This window comes from Gadus morhua, chromosome 22 (assembly GCF_902167405.1).
Source record: "Gadus morhua chromosome 22, gadMor3.0, whole genome shotgun sequence".
Lineage (NCBI taxonomy): Eukaryota > Metazoa > Chordata > Actinopteri > Gadiformes > Gadidae > Gadus > Gadus morhua.
Window position 1 is genome coordinate 7,191,757 of NC_044069.1, and position 21,220 is coordinate 7,212,976.

General features: G+C 41.9%; 1 protein-coding gene across 2 annotated transcripts; it reads left to right on the forward strand.

Annotated features, from left to right (window-relative positions):
• The first annotated feature begins 440 nt into the window (after positions 1 to 440).
• LOC115535636 (splicing factor, proline- and glutamine-rich) lies at positions 441 to 20,080 on the forward strand. 2 transcript variants are annotated; one of them, XR_003974530.1, is made up of 13 exons: positions 443 to 1,413; positions 3,065 to 3,253; positions 3,361 to 3,662; positions 3,773 to 3,868; positions 4,253 to 4,449; positions 4,592 to 4,676; positions 4,927 to 5,044; positions 5,180 to 5,228; positions 5,535 to 5,647; positions 18,716 to 18,785; positions 18,971 to 19,073; positions 19,312 to 19,486; positions 19,939 to 20,080. XR_003974530.1 is itself a non-coding variant. In XM_030347009.1 (10 exons), the coding sequence occupies exons 1-10, from the start codon at positions 595 to 597 to the stop codon at positions 9,101 to 9,103; spliced, it is 2,079 nt and encodes a 692-aa protein (XP_030202869.1). In that variant the 5' UTR covers positions 441 to 594; the 3' UTR covers positions 9,104 to 10,481. The 2 variants fall into 2 exon arrangements, 1 of the variants encoding a protein (XP_030202869.1); XM_030347009.1 differs by lacking the exons at positions 18,716 to 18,785; positions 18,971 to 19,073; positions 19,312 to 19,486; positions 19,939 to 20,080 and adding an exon at positions 8,993 to 10,481 and having other exon boundaries at positions 441 to 1,413.
• The last annotated feature ends 1,140 nt before the right edge of the window (positions 20,081 to 21,220 follow it).

Consider the following 21,220-nt stretch of genomic DNA (forward strand, 5'->3'; position numbering starts at 1 on the left):
GGGGAATAATTATTTCTATATGGCCTATAAAGCCCAACTTACTTCGTTTTTAGTGTTTTTTGTGCTTTTTCATCTCCCTTTAATCTTTTTCTTTTCCTCAGTTAAACGGTTTATACATTTGTGTTACTTAAATTCGTATTTTCTCACTAGTCATCCATTATTTGCGTATATCACGGTCATGATGGCTTTCAAGTACCGGTACACGTCTCATTGTTTTATTTAACACCTATCTGAAATAAATATAACAAAAATGACATAACACTGGGCCTTGCTCTTCTCTTTCTATAAATCCATTGATTTATTTAACATTATCGGTTTGCATGCCCTAAAATAAAACGGACTAGAAAGGGGATCGGCGTCATTCAAAGCGCCGAATCCACGCCCCTTCTCCACGGCCGACCACTGGGAAGACGCGAGGCGGATCCTTCTTTCTGGTCGCCAAGCGAAGTCCCGTCCATCATTGAGCTGCGCCATTTTGAGCGAGCAGTCCACCTACGTATCTAGGTCTGCAGAGAAACAGCGTCGATTGCTCATACGTACTTCTTTGTATTTTGCGTTTTAATTTCAACCGTTCGATCGTCCAAGACATCGAAAATGTCTCGGGATAGATTTAACAGGAATAACGGCGGTGGAATGAACAATTTTCAGCCACGTAGGGGTGGCGGCCCTGGCGGCCCGATGCGAGGCGGACTGATGGGGAACCCACATTTCAGGAATCACCCTTTCGGGAACCAGAACCAGAATCAGAACCGAGGCGGACACATGGGTAACAATCTCAACAAGCCGCCGAACGGTAACCAGGGACCACCGAAGCCGCAGACGCCTCAATCCACGCCGGCTATCCTTCCTCCGTCACCAGGCCCTGCTCTAACAATGAAAGGCCCTATACAACAGCAGAAGGAGCAGCAGCAGAAAGAACAACAGCTGAAGGAGCAGCAACAGAAAACCCCTGCTACCCCCGTACCCCAGCCGAAGATCACGACACCTACTCCGAACCCCACTATTACTGCGACTCCACCGAAACCGAATATTTCATCACCTGCCCCGAAACCGAACCTCTCATCGCCTCCTCCAAAACCGAATCTAACATCGCCTCCCCCAAAACCGAATCTAGCATCGCCGCCACCAAAGCCGAATCTAGCATCGCCGCCACCAAAACCGAATTTCTCATCGCCCCCACCAAAACCGAATTTCTCATCGCCTCCACCCAACCAGGGAAACCAGGGAAACAGAAATATGAACCAGAACAATAGAAACATGAACCAGCAGCACCAGAAACCGCAGATGACCAATGTAAACGGCCAGCAGCAAAGGCAGATGGGCCACCAAGGCCACAAGCAGTCTCCACAGATGAACAAACCAAGGCCCCAGCAGCAGGCCTACAGACCAGAGGGGGGAGGAGAAGGTCCTACGGTACGCGTTGATTTTTTTATTATATTATACATGAACTATATTCTATAAATAATCCTTTCCTCCTATATTGCTGTTTACGCTGCCTTATTAGTTTGTGCCTTGTTACGGTTATTTTATCATATTATTGTTATACTCAGGCCTGATAGAGTTCATGCGTGGTGCCTGAATTCAGGCTTGAGCTCAGCCATGTATGTTGTCAAGAAAAGTGAAAATAGGTGAGGGGTGCCTTTTTTTAAATGTCTAGTCAACACGTCAACCTACCTGACCTTTTTGATTGACCTGTCTGCCACCAACTAGGCGTAGTCTATATAAGGAAGTCTTTTACCTTTTGTATGTTTGCACTGAGGATGGTCTGAACGGGACTGAAAACGTTTTGCACGCACTTTGGGTAGCACTTTACACTTTTACGCAATAAAGACTTATTGTTGCATCGGCTACATGGTGTGCGAGTTCATCTCCTTTTAGTGCCAAGAAAGGCAATTCTCTATGGTGTCTTCGAATGTATTTGATAATTTCAGGCACAAATAATTTCACTTCCTATCAGCCCTGTATACTGTTGGACGGTGTATTTTTTGTTGATTGCAGTAATTGTACTGTGGCTTATATGTGCCGATGATTGGATCCAACCCAAGCCGTGCGAGAACGACTCGCAGATCAAAGAACGCGATCAAGAAATGGCGATTCTCAAAGTATTGTATATGTATGCTGTGCTGCTCACAAACGCAGACATATGTGTTACTTGTCTTTTTTTATGTGTATTCTCACTACACCTGAAAACGCGCTAGGGAAAATGAAGTGTTGCACCGGCTGATTTGGTCTATACCGGAGTGACATTGCTGTGTTCTCATATGCCCAAACAAAGAACTGCTAAGTTTAGCCCCACAGATTCAATTTTTCAGTGACCGATACCGATATTGGGGAGTAAAGGATAACCGATATTCAAAACATAAGTCCTTTTTCCATCAAAAAGATAATGCGCTTTAAAATGATGCGCATCAAAAGTTAGTGCGACATATGTGATGGAAAAAGGGTTATATCGCTCTAACGCCGATTTTGTCGCACTAAGTTAATTCGCTCTGCAGATGTGGTTTTGGGAAAGTTCTAGCGACATAAAAGTAACGGAAAACGGCTGAAGCGATATAGAATGTCGCGCATGCGCATTGTTGATGGAAAATCATCTAGCGGGTCAGAAAAATGCGCTTCAACACAGGGCATTGTGACACAATTTTAATTCGCTATAATCATTCTGTCGATGGAAAACCGTTTGGGCGCTTCTTATGTCGCTACAAATTAATTCGCTTTAAGAGTTAATTCGCTTGAAAATCGGATGGAAAAAGGACTATAGACATATAGACCTTTTGTATATATTTTGTCGTGGTATCCTGGTGGGGGATTTGCTGCTTTCTCTACATCAATTCCTCAGGCCACAACAACGTCGTATTAAAACCATGAGAAAAAGGAACCAATTGCCTGTAGTTATATTTTATGTCATATTCTTATATATCATTTAATGAAATGCAATGTTCCACTTCTCTTGCATATGAACATTCTGTCATATCCTAAGTCGAGTGGCCATAGGTTATGGAAACGCAGTTAATATTTTCTTTGAATTGTAAAGTAACATTGTCTTCCATTTTTATCAATTCTGCAGGAACTCAAAGCAACCTTTTCGTTGCTTCTCAAACCCGGTGAGAAGACCTACACCCAGCGATGCCGTCTGTTCATTGGTAACCTGCCCAACGATATCAGCGATGAGGAGTTCAAGAAACTGTTTGCCAAGTATGGAGAGCCAAGCGAAGTCTTTATTAACAAGAACAAAGGCTTTGGATTCATTCGATTGGTAAGGACACTTACATGTTCACTTCAATCATGGTTTCTAAAAAATGGTGCTAAATGTTTATTGTGCAGGGTCAAATCCTAATTATCTCATTCTTGTGTCGATTGTAGGAGTCGAGAGCGCTGGCAGAGATTGCTAAAGCCGAACTGGACGACACGCCCATGAAAGGCAGACCACTGCGTGTGCGATTCGCCACACACTCAGCGGCCCTCTCAATCAAAAACCTTTCGCCCTTCGTCTCCAATGAGCTCCTGGAAGAGGCCTTCTCACAGTTTGGGATGGTGGAGAGGGCAGTCGTCATTGTTGGCGACCGTGGTAATTCCACATGCAAGGGACTCGTCGAGTTTGCCTCCAAGCATGCTGCCCGGAAGGCCCTTGACCGCTGCAATGAAGGAGTGTTCCTGCTTACTAGGTACGTTTTTGACCTTTTTCGTATGAATATTGGCGGCCAAACATTTGAATGTGTATTTTGATTGGTTCTCGTTTGTCCCGCCCCATTAATTCTGTATTTTGATCCCACAGTTCGCCGCGGCCAGTGGTTGTCGAGCCCCTGGAACAGTACGATGACGAAGATGGCCTCCCAGAGAAGCTGGCCCAGAAGAACCCCAGATACCAAAAGTAAGGGGTTGTAGAAATATATTCAGACCACTACTAAACTTCTGAAGAAAATAAAATGGCTGATCATTTAGATGTAGGCAATTATTTATTTATTAGGGTGATGACGGTATTGCAAAATCAATGTTGTGGCGCAACATCACCCCGGTGATGACTATGACACCAGTGTAGCGCCCAAGTGCACAGATTTGTCTAATTCCGAGGCTAGGCCTTGGGGACATCTGGTGCCAAACTCGACCTACTGTAGTCAGTGTTACGGTTGTTTGGGACGCCTCAGTTTAAATTTTCTGGATTGAACCATAAAGCCCTACCTGTAGGCGCAAATGAGATGTATCGGATAGGAAATCCAGGAAGAGCATAATCTTTAACAACGCTGTTTGTCTGCAGGGAGCGCGAGGAGCCCCCCCGCTTCGCCCGGCCGGGGACCTTTGAGTTTGAGTACTCCAAGCGCTGGAAGTCCCTGGACGAGATGGAGAAGCAGCAGAGGAAGCAGGTGGAGGTGAACATGCGTGAGGCCCGCGAGAAGCTGGAGAGTGAGATGGATGACGCCTTCCACGAGCACCAAGCAACCCTGCTCCGCCAAGGTCAGTGTGGACCCAATTGTGTAACAATGGAAAACTTCTTCCGAGAAGTTGTTCAATTTCCAATACATCGTTATGCATCCAGAAGGGGATTTCACTCTCCCATAACCGCGTGGTGTTAATTGAGTGGTTCTTGGGTCTTCAGACCTGCTGAGGAGACAGGAGGAGCTCCGGCGGATGGAGGAGATGCACAGCCAGGAGATGCTCAAGAGGAAGGAGATGCAGATCAGGTGGGCATGATGGGCTTTTCATTTTGGTAACTGAGATTCGGTTAGGACAGTACGCCAAAGATTTTTACAGATTCTGTATACTACATTCTTGGTTATGGTGTTTCAGTCCAATATCATTGCAGTAATGGAATGCTAAATGTTAATATCTCACCCATTGATGGAACTGCTAGTAACGTTAATCTCACTGAGTGCCACATGCCGTCTGTCTAGTCGTCCTCAAGGTCTTATTGATGTGGTTTCTCTTGAGCAGGCAGGAGGAGGAACGTCGCCGGCGAGAGGAGGAGATGATCCATAAGAGGGAGGTGGAGGAGCAGATGAGGCGCCAGCGTGAGGAGAAGTACAGGGGCATGGGCAACTTCATGGAAAGCGTGAGTCCAATCGCTGAAGCCTAAAACAACATGAAGGATTTTGGTTTAAACTTGGATTAGATTATGTATTTGACCAATAGAATTTTGCTAAGAAGTGTCTTTTGCTTAATTTTTTTATTTGTTTCATTCTTGTAGAGGGATCGTGATATGAGAATGAATCAAGGTGGAGCCATGGGCCTGGCTGGTGAGTAATTGCTGAATATTTTTACATGCGCCAACTCCTGAGTGAGATTAACTTTTAGTTTTTTGCATTATATGAATCACTGTTAGGCATGCATATCACAATTGTAAAGAAAAATTATGTCAGTCTTATCGAGAGAGTAAGGGGTTATATGTTCCATGTTGAAGTTTATGTATAAGCTTTATTCCCTGCTGTTTATTAAGCTTAGTAGGCTGTAGAGTGAAAAACAGAGTAAAACTGCCTTCCATGTTTTTCCAGTCAAAACTGTTTTTCCAAATGTGTGACATGTAGTCATGTTGTCCTTGTTAGACATGCCTTTTGGCTCTCCAAACCAGAAGTTCCCCATGGGTGGACTTGGCTTTGAGGGACAGCAGGGTGGGATGGGAGGACCCTCTCCTGGAGGCATGATGCCCAACGAAATGGTAAGGTATCCCACTCCTGGGAACATCCGTTATTACCACTAGCACCTTTGGCTATGTTTCCCCTGCTGGGAGAAGATGTTGGCAGCAGTTGTTTAATTAACTTTGCAAGCCAAGCGAGGCCAGGGGCCTGACATCTTTAGGTTTCACATCCTGTGGTGGATCTGCGGACGGTACCGTGGGAGCTCGCCTCCAGCTGTGTTGCAGATGTGCTTCATGTCGTCCTGACCTTTTTTGCCTGTTTCAATGGCCAGCCAAGCCCCCCTCAGTTGCTCTCATGCGAGAGCCTACTTCTTTACTGCCCAGTCATCCATCAGTCAACCTGTACTAAAACCGATCATTTCAGGGACCTCTTGTCAGCGTGCTTTGATACACTCTGAAGAACAGCTCTCGTAAGACCCTGATGTCTGTGCGGTAGGCCACTATTGCAAGTCCTGTCTTTGCGGAGCCAGACAGGCACTATGTCTGGCAAGAGAAAATAATGGCGCCTTTTTGGAGTTTTTGAGGAGTTGACCAAACTGCCAAAAATGTTCACCAGATGAGCATGGCAGGGGTACTCGTTGTCTGTGTGAACTTTTATTAAGATTCCGAGTCAATACTTCCCTATGTTGCCTGAAACCTCTCCACCAGACTGTCTGGGGGATGGTACACACTGGTTTGTGTAGATCTACGCCTGTATTATATATATATATATATATATATATATATATATATATATATATATATATATATATATATATATATATATATATATATATATATATATATATATATATATATATATATATATATATATATATATATATATATATATATATATATATATATATATATATATTAGGCTTACAACTCCAAGCTGTGTAGGTCCCTGTGTTGTCCCGCCCACTTGACAGCCATTGCCAAGCTACGCCCCTTCAAACCACCATGTGTGTATCACAAGTTTAGCGCTGGAACTTTTGAATCTCTTTGCAAAACTGCTATTTGTGAAATATTGCTGTACGTTAAAGAAACTTTGCGAGCGAGCAATCAAGTTTTTAGTTCAGGTTGACTGTGTGCTGGTGTTTTAATGTATGAAACTGCTTTGCTGGAATGCTGGTGATATTTAACTGATGGGGGTTGAAAGCTGAGCCATGGCCATACTCTTTTATTTATTTTTTTTGTCCTTTTCATGTACACTTGCCTGTAATAATATATACTGGACCTAAGAGGACCTCTGAAGATCATATTGAGCCTCAAAACTGTACTGCTTTACAAAACGGAACGCTACATTGATGGTCTACAATTATCATTGGATAAGACAAGGATTAGGCAATACGTTTCTTTCAGTCAGTGATTTCAGTGTTGGTAACTCATTTACATTGACTGCATTATTCATACAATATTCCAAATAAGACCATTCCTGCACTTTTGACTTCACCATTCATATTTTCACTTGCATGCTTCACAGCTTAGCCATGGTATATGCACATTGGGTTACGATCAGCTGTTATCTCTGTCCATACCGTATATTTAAGATTTCAATGGAAATCCTGCAGACTTTCCAACAGGTCTTTGGATTGGATGGATTTCAAATAATTTCCCTACACGAATAACCCAGATTCCTTTTTAAGAAGAAAAAAAAAAGCAACCATCGCACCGTTCTATTCTGGAACATTCCCAAACATTCTGATCCATGTATTGTTTCTATCTATTTAGCTGGTGCATAATAGTGTCTTTAGGCTGAAACGCACCAAATCTCAAGGGTAGAGCACAAAAGCAGCGGAACTTCCTTGTGTCCTTGTCTTCACACCGGGGGGGGGGGGGTATATCGGATCCCTCTTGGACCCGCCACTTAAATCAACAAAAAAAATGGTGTCGCAGTGCGCTGCTTCAAGCTCTAGGGAAGAGCTCATTGATTCACATGAGAGCGGATTGAAGGCTGATGCGCTCTACTCTTGACCTTTTGTGTGCTTCGGTCTTAAAGGAACATGCCATTGTTCTTGCATATAATAAATGTTTGCCTATTCACTTTATTTACATATATGCCCACAATTGCCCGCCCCAACCACCACTACTACAAACCATTTTTTTAATGCCTTACTATAAAACATGCTTGAACGTATTATCAAATGTGGTGTTTTTCCATTGATAATCCTGAAGGACAACAATGGGAGCGGCCACCTAGATTCATGATTGATAGATGAGCCTATTCGATTCTACAGTATACTGGTTAGGATGGTAGACATTTCTATCCATCATTCACCGGGATGGACACTCCCTATTGTTATGTCACACGGCAGGGCTGATTTAGAAATGGCTTATCACGCTTAGAACTGACGGTAAAATAGGGGCCTTTTTGCGGTTTTGCCGTGTTCAAACTGCTCCGGACGTGGTCGTTTTTAATGGGTTCCGTCCAAAGTCCGCCAAAATGCTCTCTGCAATTGTTTACTTGTACAGAGCAACTTTGCAGAAAGGCATATTAAGGCTGTATATAGCTGTCGTTGGGAGTATAATAAGCCGTGTCTTAAAGCTTTGGCCCCCATGTCCATTTGTGTTGTTGCTGACATACTTGTGTTCCATCATCTCTGGGCTCAGTTACTGCATATATCAATTGGATGACTTCTAGCACTGACACAGTATTTCCATACTGATTAATCTCTGGATCTAGTCCATTCATATGCAGCATCAGGACTAGTTAAGTTCGCAACCCTCTTGTTGGGAAGAAAATTATAGTTAAATTTGCCATCCAAATTAATTGCATATAAATCTTTGGAATTTATATTTTCCACTAGTTAACTGCATCAATTTCACACATCAAGGGAGAATATACAACATTTGTACGTACAAATATTAGGGGGGGGGGGGGGAGTTTACATCCAAGGTGCTTTTTTTGTATTGGGTGGGGCCGTTTTTATTTTTTGGAGATGCCAGCAGTGAGAGCGGTAGATCCATCTGGCATGCACTGGAGTCCCACGCTAGGTAGGCATTGACTAACGAAAGCATTACCCTTTCTTCCTTCTCCGTATGTAACCTGTGGCACCTGTGGATCTCCATATTGGAACGAACGGTACCTTCGGATGTGTCATCTGCCGGTTGTGTTGCAAATCTGCTTTTGCTCATAAATCGCAAAAACTCTTACCTCTCGACACATACTCACACGCATATAACACTCTTATCACACACACACACTCATTCAAACACACAAACGCTCACTCACACACAAACACCCACACACACACACGCACTCTCACTCTCTTAATAATATTACACTTCTGCCCCCGTGGACATGAATTGTGTGCTGTCACACTGAACATCACAATTGACCCCTTTCCCCTCGTTGCCTGAATACGAAACTGATTCCCCTAACAGCGCAATGAGCGCTTCCCCCAGGGAGGTCCAAGGGGGATGGGTCCTGGTAACCCTGGGTTTGGTAGGGGCCGCGAAGAGTTTGATGGACCTGCCAAGAAGCCACGCTTTTAAACGCTGGCCCTGGCAGCCATTTTGCCAGCAGCGGCAGCCCTGTTTGTGTAGTTCCTCTTAGGGCAAACCTTGTTGAGTCATAAATGTTGTATTCAAGTTTCCAAGTGATTGTGCATTTTTAGCCCCAGAGACTCGAGTCATTTTATGGCACCTAACGAAATTTCTTTCCTTTTTATTTTATTTTATTTTTGTATTTGGAGTAGACCAGTAGGGACCACGTAACCGTGGTCCACTAATGGGTACCTAATATGACCCATTTATCATTTCTTTCTTTATACAGTTGTCTCATATTCTTTTAGTGGTCGTCATGTAACAATTGTAATTTTCTCAACTTTCTATCTATGGCTGTGTTTTTGTGCCAACCATTTGAAGTAAAAGCATGTATTACAATAAAGACAAATATTGGTTCCATCACAGGAAAAAGTCTTTAGAATTGTTTTCTTAAAACAAGATGAAATATCCACACCATGAGCATCCGTTTCCAGTAGTTTCAAATACAAAAAATGCCAGGGTGGTCACAAGTCTGAAGGAGAGGATAACTTACTTGCATGTATTTAAATTTTCAAAGAATTCGTCCAGGCATTGAAAATTTGTTTCTGGTTGGATAACTAAGAATTATTCTAACATGCATTATTTACAGTTACTAGTTCAAGCAGCTGTACTTAGTGATCTTAACTTTTAAGAAGTAAGATCAATGCAGCTAGTTGACATGTAATGTATTTTGTAGTTTTTGTTTTTCTTCTATTATAAGGGCCTGTCTATACAAAACCAGGACCTGTTTTTGAGATCTGAGATTTGATCTTGATTAATTTGGGGTGTATCCCCTTCCAAAATAACTTTTCTATGCCTCAAAATATCCCCAAAAAACTTTTACTTTGGTTTGGGTCAATATTGCATTGAACATGTATCCAAAGAACACAATATCTCTTAAGGAACAAATTATGGCAGCCCGATTTGCTGATATTCAGAGTATTCTCCCTGATCGTTGCACCAGTCAATGTGTCAAGCTTCTCTTATACTCTTATTTTAAGTTGGTTAATGCTATATGTATTTTATAAACAAATGCCATTAATTTATCTTAATTCATAAGACTAGAAAACACCGGTGCAAGGTTTGTCATTTCCTTTGGCAATCCAATATTTCTTAGGTGTGTTACTGAATTAATCGTTTCCATTACTATTTATTTCCAATCTGCTTGAAAGAAGGCAAGCGTCCCAATATGATCCATCTAGTATTCAGCTCCATAAGGAAGCATCACATGTGCCCAAGTAATGCCTTTATTTTAGCCAAGACAAGATTGTGTTTGCATTTTACACTCAAACAAAGAAGGTATGCCAACAGGTGCCCTTACCTGAAAAATAAATATCTAAATTCATCATTGAGCCTCGAATGCTTGTCTCCAAAATGATGTCCTCATCCGCAATAAGTAGCCAAGTTTTAAGTGAAGTTCTTGGAAAATTGTAGGTCATAGCGTACAAGTAGCTATTGTGATTTGTTATTTGCTCAGCATTGTGTTGCTGTTTATTTAATTGATAACGCATCCACTGTAGAGCTGCATGTAGATAAGGGCTCAATCTACTTAAACAGAATGGTTCTTATTTTCTTGATAATACATTAATTAAAACATTTAATTTCTCCCAAGTACCTTCTGTTGGATATCACTAAATGCTACACACTGTACTTGTAAGGCAACTGGATTGGACAATCCAAGCATTCCGGATGGGTCCTGACAAAGAATAATTGTCGTTTCAAAAAATGGCAAAAGTATTTCAGAAATCAAGTTGTAACTGCTTTCTAACTGGCTGCCTGCTTTGACTTTGGTGAAATATCCACTGTCAATCAGGCAAAATTATACCTTATGGTCAAGCACTAAAACATTGCAAACATATTATTGCAAGTAACTCCCTATGAGAGTTGGTTTGTGACTTCAAATCGACCTTGTGCTTATTCTCTTAAGCTTTCTATAGGTATGTGGACTGAATTCAAGTCTTGAGATTGATCCGGTTAGCAGGATCTCTCGGGTTTGTGCTTTACCAATATTGGAGCATTGTGATCATGCCCAATAAATTAAGCAGAGTAATTTTCTTACCACCTTGTTCATTTTTCTCTATAAATTATTAAACAGAATTCTTCGATACTTGATCAATTTATTGTAAGAAGTCTTCATTATAAGTAGGGATGTCCGATATTGGCTTTTTTGCCGATATCCGATATGCGATATTGTCCAACTCTAAATTTTCGATTCCGATATCAGCCGATACCGATGTCGATATTTGGGTTATTTTTCCTCAAACCTAATTTAGGTAACATTACATATCTCCTGTTGTGGAATTAACACAACATGCTTAATGTTATTGTGATGCCCCACTGGATGCATTCTTGAATGCAACAAGGCTTTCCAAATGTTAACATTGTCTGTGCAAAATATGAAAAATACTTCAACTTAATTTAAGGGAAAAGTGCCATGTTTATTTTTATTTTTTTAATGGTCTCAGACAACAGTTTGGATTACACTCTCCCTGAGATAATCTTGACGATGCCCACAACAAATAGGGCAAACTTGACTTCACAAATGATAAAACATTGTACCTGAACAACTATGTAAAACATAGCAGTATGTTTCTTTAACTAAAACTCAATAACCTTAATTGAATAAATGCACAAATATGAGTCAATTACAATGTGCAGTGTACTGCACAATTTTGAAAACATTTATTTGAGCTATAAAAAAAAAAAAAAAAAAAATCGGTTTTAAGGCAAAAAAAATCCGATACCGATATTGACAGATATTACATTTTTATGCTAATATCGGGCCGATAATATCGGTGGGCCGATAATATCGGACATCTCTAATTATAAGCACTTATAAACTTAGATATTGAATAATTCTTGAGCTTGATGTTGAACGTAGTATCGAAATATGCCATTAAAAAAAAGAAGTAATGTTTTTATATCATACAGTCTTTTCATATGTATCATTGGAAGAATCGTTAATCGTACGAGATATGAGTATACTTAAAATTGTCATTTGTTAATTCTGGGCACGGTACAAGTATGTATGTTATACGGATTAGTGGATAAATATCTTGGTGAGAAAATGGAGTGCCATATTAATAAACGTGCCATTTTAAGAATGGCATGTTACCAAGTACTATTTTGCTAGAGATGCACTTTAGCTCGAAGCATCAACTATTTGCCTGAAAAGTTACTAGAACAACGGCACTTTCAATAGAAGAGAACAAATATATATTTAGCACTATACTATGCGCTACAATCAGAATTTTAAACGATTGGAAGAGTAAAATCTTGAAGTTAATCCTGAGTTGATAACTATATATATGAAACCGCAAATTTGAACTCCAAGTTCGAATATAAGGAAACGTTCTCCTGGATAATTGTTTGTGTCAGAATAAGACATGCTCCACTTATGATAAAACAGCCACCCAGAAGAACATATCCATCGAGAAGATCAACCTTTTGTATAGAACCTAACCCAACCATGGAGGACCACGACAATTGGCTGTAGGTTAAGCTAAAAATATGATTGGAAAATTGGAAATAAATTGTGAATTTTAACATGTCATGTTATGTATATGCTTTGGTGTTATTCACATTCTTTCTTTTAACAGGTTTGATCATCTTAAAAGTGGACAATGAAAAGCAAGTGACCAGAACGAGTCTTAATTGCTAACTTTAGTCCTGCCTTTTAAAAGGTGGAAAAAAATGTGAAAGACAATGTTATCTCCCTATTGACATATGCACGTCTAGTTTATATAGCCTATATATATTTTTGATTTTTGCAGAAAAGGAAAACTTTGTTTTAATAATTAACTGCTTTATTTAACACAATTTACATAAATCTAATTGACAAATCTAATTTAATCTGCATTAACAAAATGTAATTGTTCGTTAATAAAAAACCTCCTTATAACGGGCAAGTAATAACCTAAGAGCCCCCAGATAAAAAATAGTTTTTTCCTTTTCTGGCATCCACGTGTGCCTTAATATGAACTTAAATTAGTTGTCTTTCCAATTACAGCACTAACATTGGGGTGGCCATTAGAGCCTGACCAATACTGTGTTTTAGGGTCCGACAAATATTATCAAGTCAAAAATGACTGATATGTCGGCCGATATTAAAAAATATCGATATGCCTGTTTTTTAAAAATAAATAAATATATATATATATATATATATATATTGTGGTATCCTTGGGGTAGAGCTGCTCCTTGGGATTTGCTGCTCAACCGCCAGCAATTATTTCGGCCACAGCAACATCGCCTTACAATCATGAGCTAAAGGAACCAATTAAATGTGTGGGGAGGAGCTACTAAATTTCACACAGAACATGACAAACTGTTAATGTTGGGAGTGTTAACGTGGATGTACTCAGTTCGTTTTTTGAGATTCAGCCAACACAGGAGAGGATTTATAAAGAAGGAATTTCATTTATATATTGACGCAATTTCTGTAAAAGAAAAATAAATCAAGATTTTATTTCTAGCCTTGATAAGCCAATATTGGGCAAAGAAATCGACCAAGCGATATATTGGTAGGGCTCTAATTGTCAACCATTGAACAGCCCAAACACAGAACTAGAGCGTAATATCGTATCTTTCGACATCTTTCTTTCTCACTGTTCAACACTGCCATGTGTGTCGTCTAGTGTGTCCCGGCCACACCAGACGCAATGTCCCTCGCCTGCCATCGCCTTCCATCCCCCTGCCCCTCTAGTCCAGCTAATGGGAGTATGCAACGGTTTCAATGGAAGTGCTTGAAACCAGAAAAAATATATTTAACCTGGCATTGCGTCGGTTTGGTCCTGGCCAGCTTTACAATGAAGCTCTGCCGTCATCAAGTCTAACACGGACCAAGAGCGGATCTGTTGACTTTCTCCATACAGCACCTTGATATTGTAGTTTTTCTTTTTCGAGTTTTATTCAAATGTTAAAATAAATTTCACCTTTTTATAGAAAACGAGGCAGCCATGAGTGGTGCTTTAAAAGATGGTGGAGCGCCACTATTAAATTCTTCAGGGAGAATCCTGATACGATGTTAGATCATTGACTGGTAATAAGCCTGTGATTTACCGTGTTTCTCGTGCGCTGCTACCGAAAATTCTCGAACCTGAATATCAACGGCGAACCGATACATCGCTTGGCCCCTAATCATTTTCTTATCCTCAGCTTGTTGTCAAATTCGATAATTTGAGCTGTAAAATAATGTTAAATATAATAGTGCTGTTTTCTTTGTATGACTGTCTTTCTTTCTCACTGTTCAACACTGCCATGTGTGTCGTCTAGTGTGTCCCGGCCACACCAGACGCAATGTCCCTCGCCTGCCATCGCCTTCCATCCCCCTGCCCCTCTAGTCCAGCTAATGGGAGTATGCAACGGTTTCAATGGAAGTGCTTGAAACCAGAAAAAATATATTTAACCTGGCATTGCGTCGGTTTGGTCCTGGCCAGCTTTACAATGAAGCTCTGCCGTCATCAAGTCTGAAACGGACCAAGAGCGGATCTGTTGACTTTCTCCATACAGCACTTTGATATTGTAGTTTTTCTTTTTCGAGTTTTATTCAAATGTTAAAATAAATTTCACCTTTTTATAGAAAACGAGGCAGCCATGAGTGGTGCTTTAAAAGATGGTGGAGCGCCACTATTAAATTCTTCAGGGAGAATCCTGATACGATTTTAGATCATTGACTGGTAATAAGCCTGTGATTTACCGTGTTTCTCGTGCGCTGATACCGAAAATTCTCAAACCTGAATATCAACGGCGAACCGATACATCGCTTGGCCCCTAATCATTTTCTTATCCTCAGCTTGTTGTAAAATTCGATAATTTGAGCTGTAAAATAATGTTAAATATAATAGTGCTGTTTTCTTTGTATGACTGCTTGTACTTCTTCTTTCCATTGGGGTGGGGGTTGAAACTGGGGGGATATCCCTCCATGCCTGTGAACCCTTGCTGAAATGGATCTGGTCCACTGCATTGTTGTGGTTGGGGCAGTTGTTTGGTATGGTTGTAATATTGTTTGCCTTTTAGGTCTCTTCCAGCCTAGTAACCACGTTCTTGATATAGCCCTGGATGCTCCTCTTCCATCAACATTTGGGGTCCAAGGTTTCTCTATGGATCCAGGCTTATGAACATTTACGATACATATAGGGCATTTAACGTACGCTTTCATCCAAAGCGAATTACAACAGTTTATACACAGTGATGGGGGACTCAACCATTCAAGGCTTGAGCATCAAGGGTTAGGTTTCTTGCTCAGGCACACGATAGCTTCACTATCAAGGCTATTTGTTACCAATTGAAGAACAAAATCTTAGCTTAAGTGTACAATCAGATGCGCTCATATATAAATCATTTATTGAAGAAACACAACATATAGCTTAATCGATGCTCACATGAGTAGGTTACCTGTTTTAGACTGCATACCTTGGATGTATATCTCCTCACTGGAAAGTTCAGCAATAGAAGTTCTCAGTGCTTGAGCTGGTGTCATATGCAGGAATTTAGACCGTGTCTGTCTGGGAAATGGCGTGTTATCTGGCTGACTGGTCTGGCTTGCCAAATATTGAGTAAGAATAAAATCAAGGTGTAGTTTCCTAGTCTTTAGTTTCAAACATACCACAGAGCCCAGGCGCTTTGTTCATTACGTAACATTTTTCAGCTCAAATTCAAAGCGATTTAAAATAACTGTTCAACCATTAAGATACAAGAATCATTCGAGTACATACAATTCATAAAATAAGCCATGTGGCACATTTTAGAAACGAAATATAGATTGTTTTTAAGAGATTAATGCATTGGCCAATAGCCAGATGGGATTTTATTGAGCGGCAGATTTAGAACCCTGGTAGTGGGGGAGAAGGAAGCCTTTTGCGAAGTGGACGGGCTGGGGTGTAATCTTTGACCATGTTCTGGATGAAGGATGAGCCTTTCGCAGCACGGTTGGTAAGTACCAGTGACTTGAATCGTATTCAAGGAGCCACAAGGGAAGGGTGCGGCGGAGCGGTGTAGTGTGGGAGAACTCGGGTAGGCGGAAGACCAGCTGGGCTGCTGCCTTCTGGATGAGCTGCAGAAGTTGAATGGCAGACCAGACAGAAGGGAGTTGCAGTAGTCCAGACCCGAGATGACGCTAGCCTGGACGAAAACCTGCGTGGCCTTCTGGGTGAGGAAAGGACGTATCCTCCTGAAGTTGTGGAGCATAAATCTGCTGGAGCAGGTTGCAGCAAAGGACATCTGGTAATCCAGTGTCACACCCAGGTTCAGTTTGAGCCACACACAACAGTTCTGTACCATAGAGTTCTCTACATGGATAGAGAAGTCGTTGATGGGAGATGCCTTCCCTGAAACGAAAAGCATCGATCTCGTTCAGACTGAGCGTCAAGTGGTGTTTCCGAAAATCCACGAGATGTCGGCTAGACACTCGGATTTAGAGCTGGCACCTGGTTTAATCTGTCCTCTGCATAGCTTTGGTAGGAAGTGCCATGTGAGTGAATCCCAGAACCCAGTCACTTGGTATATAGAGAGAAGATGATGGGACCCAGAATAGAATCCTGAGGGACCCCAGTTGTTGGGCTACACGGTTCAGATTCTTTCATGTGAGAAGGGAGAATGCAGAGCCTGAGACCCCCAGTCTGGTGCTTTTCTAGCAGTGTGAAGTTTATCTGAATGCAAGGAGGGCCGCCTCCATTGAAAGGGTTTATTGGTGATGGTTAAAGAGTTGGGTAAAGACGTCACACAAGTGTTTTCGAAATCAATGGATGGAGAGAGACAAGTCTGTAATTAACATCAGATGGGTTTGGTGTGGGTTAATTTTTATGGAGGGTTCACTCTGCTGTACGATTTTTCGGATAACAACCAGTTATCAAAGAGGTATTGATGGGATGGGTAAAGAACAAAAGGATGGTAGCCATACACTGAAGGTAGTTTGTGGATAGGGTTGAGATGGCAGTTGGTATGAATTGACCACGGGTGGAGCTCAAAGGGATAGTGCTAGAAAGAAAAAATTAGTGCTGAAGAGGTGGAGAGGACAGGTGTTGGATTGTAATTTTTTCTAGATGGTGTAACAAAATTCCTCTGGAGGACTGAAATGAGGGAGCGGGTGGATGAAGGAGGAGAAATAAGATGGACATAACGATTTTGGGGGTTGGATTAGGTAGTTAGAATTTGAGATTGTAAGAAAGAGCTTTTAGCAGCAGATAAAATGGTAGAAAAGAGGAGCGAAGAGAATGATAAGCAAGAACATTGTCAGGGGGCTTGGATTTGCACCTTGTCTCTCAGCCACGTGTAATGGCCCCGTCAGCACTCTGCTTGCTTTTGCCTGCCAGTTGGATTAGAGTAGAGAAGAGAGAATAATGTCCATGGAAGAGATGCGAAAGGCATGAGTGAGAAGGAGTCATTTGAGAGGAGAGCTGATAGGATATATGAAGCGAGAGAGGGGGGAGAGTTGCTGCGTATAGTGAAAGAATGTGTAGAAGCGGGAGGTGGTTCAACATTTGGAGAGGTGAAAGTTAAAGTGATATAAAGAGGCAATACAGAAAGGTCGGTGGCAGAGCCATTCCTTGTGGTAGTTTTACCAGCTCTCTGGGTGTGGGGGGAGGGATTGATGGAAGAGAACAACTACTGAGATGATAACTTCTGTCTGGATGTTGAAATCACCGAGAAGTACCAGCGGGGGGCCCTCTTCGGGGATGTTCGGTAGGAGGACGTCTAATTCCCATGGAGGACCTGGTGAGCGATAGAGATCAGCAATGTATAATTTCACCTGGTAAGTTACAGACACGGACTGAAATTTGAAAGGCGTTGAAGGTGTAAAGAGAAATCTTTTATTAGTGGGTTATTGGAAGATACCTAAGAAACCAGCCCCATGGGGAACAGGTTTCTAAAGGGAATGTAGGCGATTCAAGAGAAAATATAAACCAATCAGCATCTGCTTTGCCGATGGCCGGCCGCATTCGTTCTGATGCTGATTGGCTGCCTTGCTCCATCGGTGTCCCTGGCCAGCATGAAACTGGCAGGTTTGACAGAACTAAGTCTGCACGTGAAAGTAGTCCTTTGTTTTAGCTTCCCTTGGACGAGTTTCCGCTCAAAGTTAATCATGTTCCTTTGATTGATTCCAGAGAGGACACAGTACAGCAGGTTATACTTTGAGTGAGGAAAGGCATTTGATACTTAAAAATATACATATGAATACATTAATCTTTAAGGGCACACAGAACAAGTTAATTACAAGATGGGGGACGTTTTTTTCTTTTTGTATTGATATAACATTGCCTATATTTAATGATGAAAGGCCAGTAAATCAATGAAAGGTCAGCTTTAGCAAACAAACATGCCCTGCATCAAGACATCAGTGACTCGATTGGAGAGTAGATATTCATGGCACCACAGAAACCCACAGCAATATATATCCTATTCAAGTAGCCCCACGTTCAGCGTGCAGTATCTGGACATCTTCAGTCATCGATCCATTATATTTATAGACCTGTCTTTTGTACCCATAATCAGCTGTGTTTGTCGTTTGGGTTCTATGTAACCTCCATCTCCAATTCCAGCACTGTTCTCCTGAATGACCTCCACTTGTCTCTTATCTTCCAGTTAAAGCCATCATCGATCATGAGACCAAGAACGGTATTCCTGTAATCGTATTATGAGCGTCTTCTCCCAGGTAAGGACATCATTGTTTAGCTATTTCAGTCTTTGTTCTAATTTTGGGGACAGAAAGTAGCAAGACTGTGAATGTGATCCTGGTTTCAGCCTCCATTGTTCTCATTCTCCTCCTCCATTGTTCCCTTCTTCCTTCTCTCTGTCTCCCCCTCTGTGGGTCTCTACACTTTTCTCTGTCTCTCTCAGGGGGGGAGCCCTCTCCATTTAGACTGCCCAGATGTGTCGGCAGCAGTTGGCCGGTGCTTTGTCACTGAGCTACAGGCTACCACTCCAAAAGACCTTCCCACAGGTACCACACACCTCCTCCTTTTTATCTTTGGAAGCCAGGATAAAGTATATCTCCTTGGCCCACACATTACTGTACTTTTACCGCTAAACTGTCCTCGTGTGCCAAGAGAGGATTCAGACACGTCCTCCAGGTCCCATGTGGCATCCAGAACCCTCTTACCTAAGAAGGGCAACCCTAGTGTCAGGCCCGCCCTGTCAGAGACTCATGTGCCCCCCCCCCCACCACCACCGCCATGCAGGCGGCAAGCAGCAGCGGCTACAAGAACACGCATCCTGCAGTGCCTCAGAGAGACGGACCTGATGGTGTCGGAGCAGACTGGAGCACCAACGTCCAAGAAGCTGAAGAGCATTGGGAATCACGACTAGATCTCCTTCAGAACCTACCATGGGTTCGTCGACAGCTGCTGTCCACAGGTGTGTGTGTGTGTGTGTGTGTGTGTGTGTGTGCATGATGGCTCCCACGCGTATCCTGCGTCCATTTGGGGTGTTGGTCCCTATGTGCAAGATGCAATATAGACATGATCAGTAGGGGCAGTATGGTATGTAACAGGGTCAGGGGTCAGGAAGCACATCAGCAGCGACAACGGCAAAGGAGAGCCTTTGCGGTCTCTCTTTCTGCCTTGCTCTCACAATTACTACATAGTAACCTCCTTTAGTATCCCCATATTCCTTTTCTACGTCATGCAAATTTGAATGTTTCTTTAGTGGGCCCTCTTGTGGAATCTCCCAGTAACAATAAATGAACATGGGTGAGAATGTACCTTTCAAGACTCGGCCCGGATTGCATGGTTAAAAACACAAGTGTAACTCCAGCTTTAAAGCAATAGATCAATGAATCTAAATATCTTCTCTCTCTTCTGTTGCAGGAGATGGCGGCTGTAAAGGATTATTTTGAGAAGCGGTTGCCTTGAATCTGACCTCAGTACCTCTCTCTCTCTCTCTCTCTCTCTCTCTCTCTCTCTCTCTCTCTCTCTCTCTCTCTCTCTCTCTCTCTCTCTCTCTCTCTCTCTCTCTCTCTCTCTCTCTCTCTCTCTCTCTCTCTCTCTCTCTCTCTCTCTCTCTCTCTCTCTCTCTCTCTCTCTCTCTCTCTCTCTCTCTCTCTCTCTCTCTCTCTCTCTCTCTCTCTAAAAAATCTCTCTCTAAAAAATCTCTTGCTAGGTTTTATTTTATAACAATTCAAGTGTTGATGTTCATGGGGGAAGGAGTTATGACCCTTGCACAGAAGAATATTAATGGGATTAAAATGGGATGTCTCATTGCATCTACAATTCCGGTACTAAAACCTAATTTTAAATCAAATCTAAAATAGGACATATCTGTATTTTGATTGTGGAGGAAAAATAAAATGATGCCAATCTCATTGGTTCAATTATCTTGTTGTCCTTAAACTTTCTTTGGTTGGAAATGTATTCCTTTGCATACACCTACAATGTACGTCAGTCATGATAGGATATTTTGATTGAGATACTCCGCCATTTTGAGAATTATTGGAGAACAGAGTTGTATGTATCCTAAATCAACGTAAATATACTGTTTTGTCCACGTCTCGCATAAAAAACTCGGCGGCAGTTGCAATTAAACGTATCATGACTAATGCACATGATTAATAACCAAACAATGACGAATAAACCAATAGTAGAAACATAACCCTACATTCCTATGCTACTATAGTATTATTGCCTATGATTACGTTCATGCCTGATTGCGCCATAAACTGCAAACACATTTGTCCACAGTTGTAATTATTTGGTATAAGAAAGTTCGAGATACCTTTGCTTAAAACCTGTAACGGACATACCTATGGGTTCTGTGGCGTAGGTAATCGCACGTTATGAGAAAAATCTTTTTCACACGACGGGCTGCGGTTTCCATGGAGACGGAGGAGCCTGGTGACGGTGGCAGAGAGAAGGACCCTTTGCAAACGTCTGTCTATCATGGACAATGACCGTCAGTCACCTACCACACTTCCATTACGAAGCAGATGAGTAGGTTCACCAGCAGGTTACTTGCACACCACATAGCAGCTCAACGGGCAGATTCAGGACACTTACCAGACTACCTTACTAGTGGGTTCTCAATTATACGCAACAGAAGGCACGTCTGAAGTATGGGCCTGGGGCCCTGATCTCATCTAATTTCAAGTCAGTC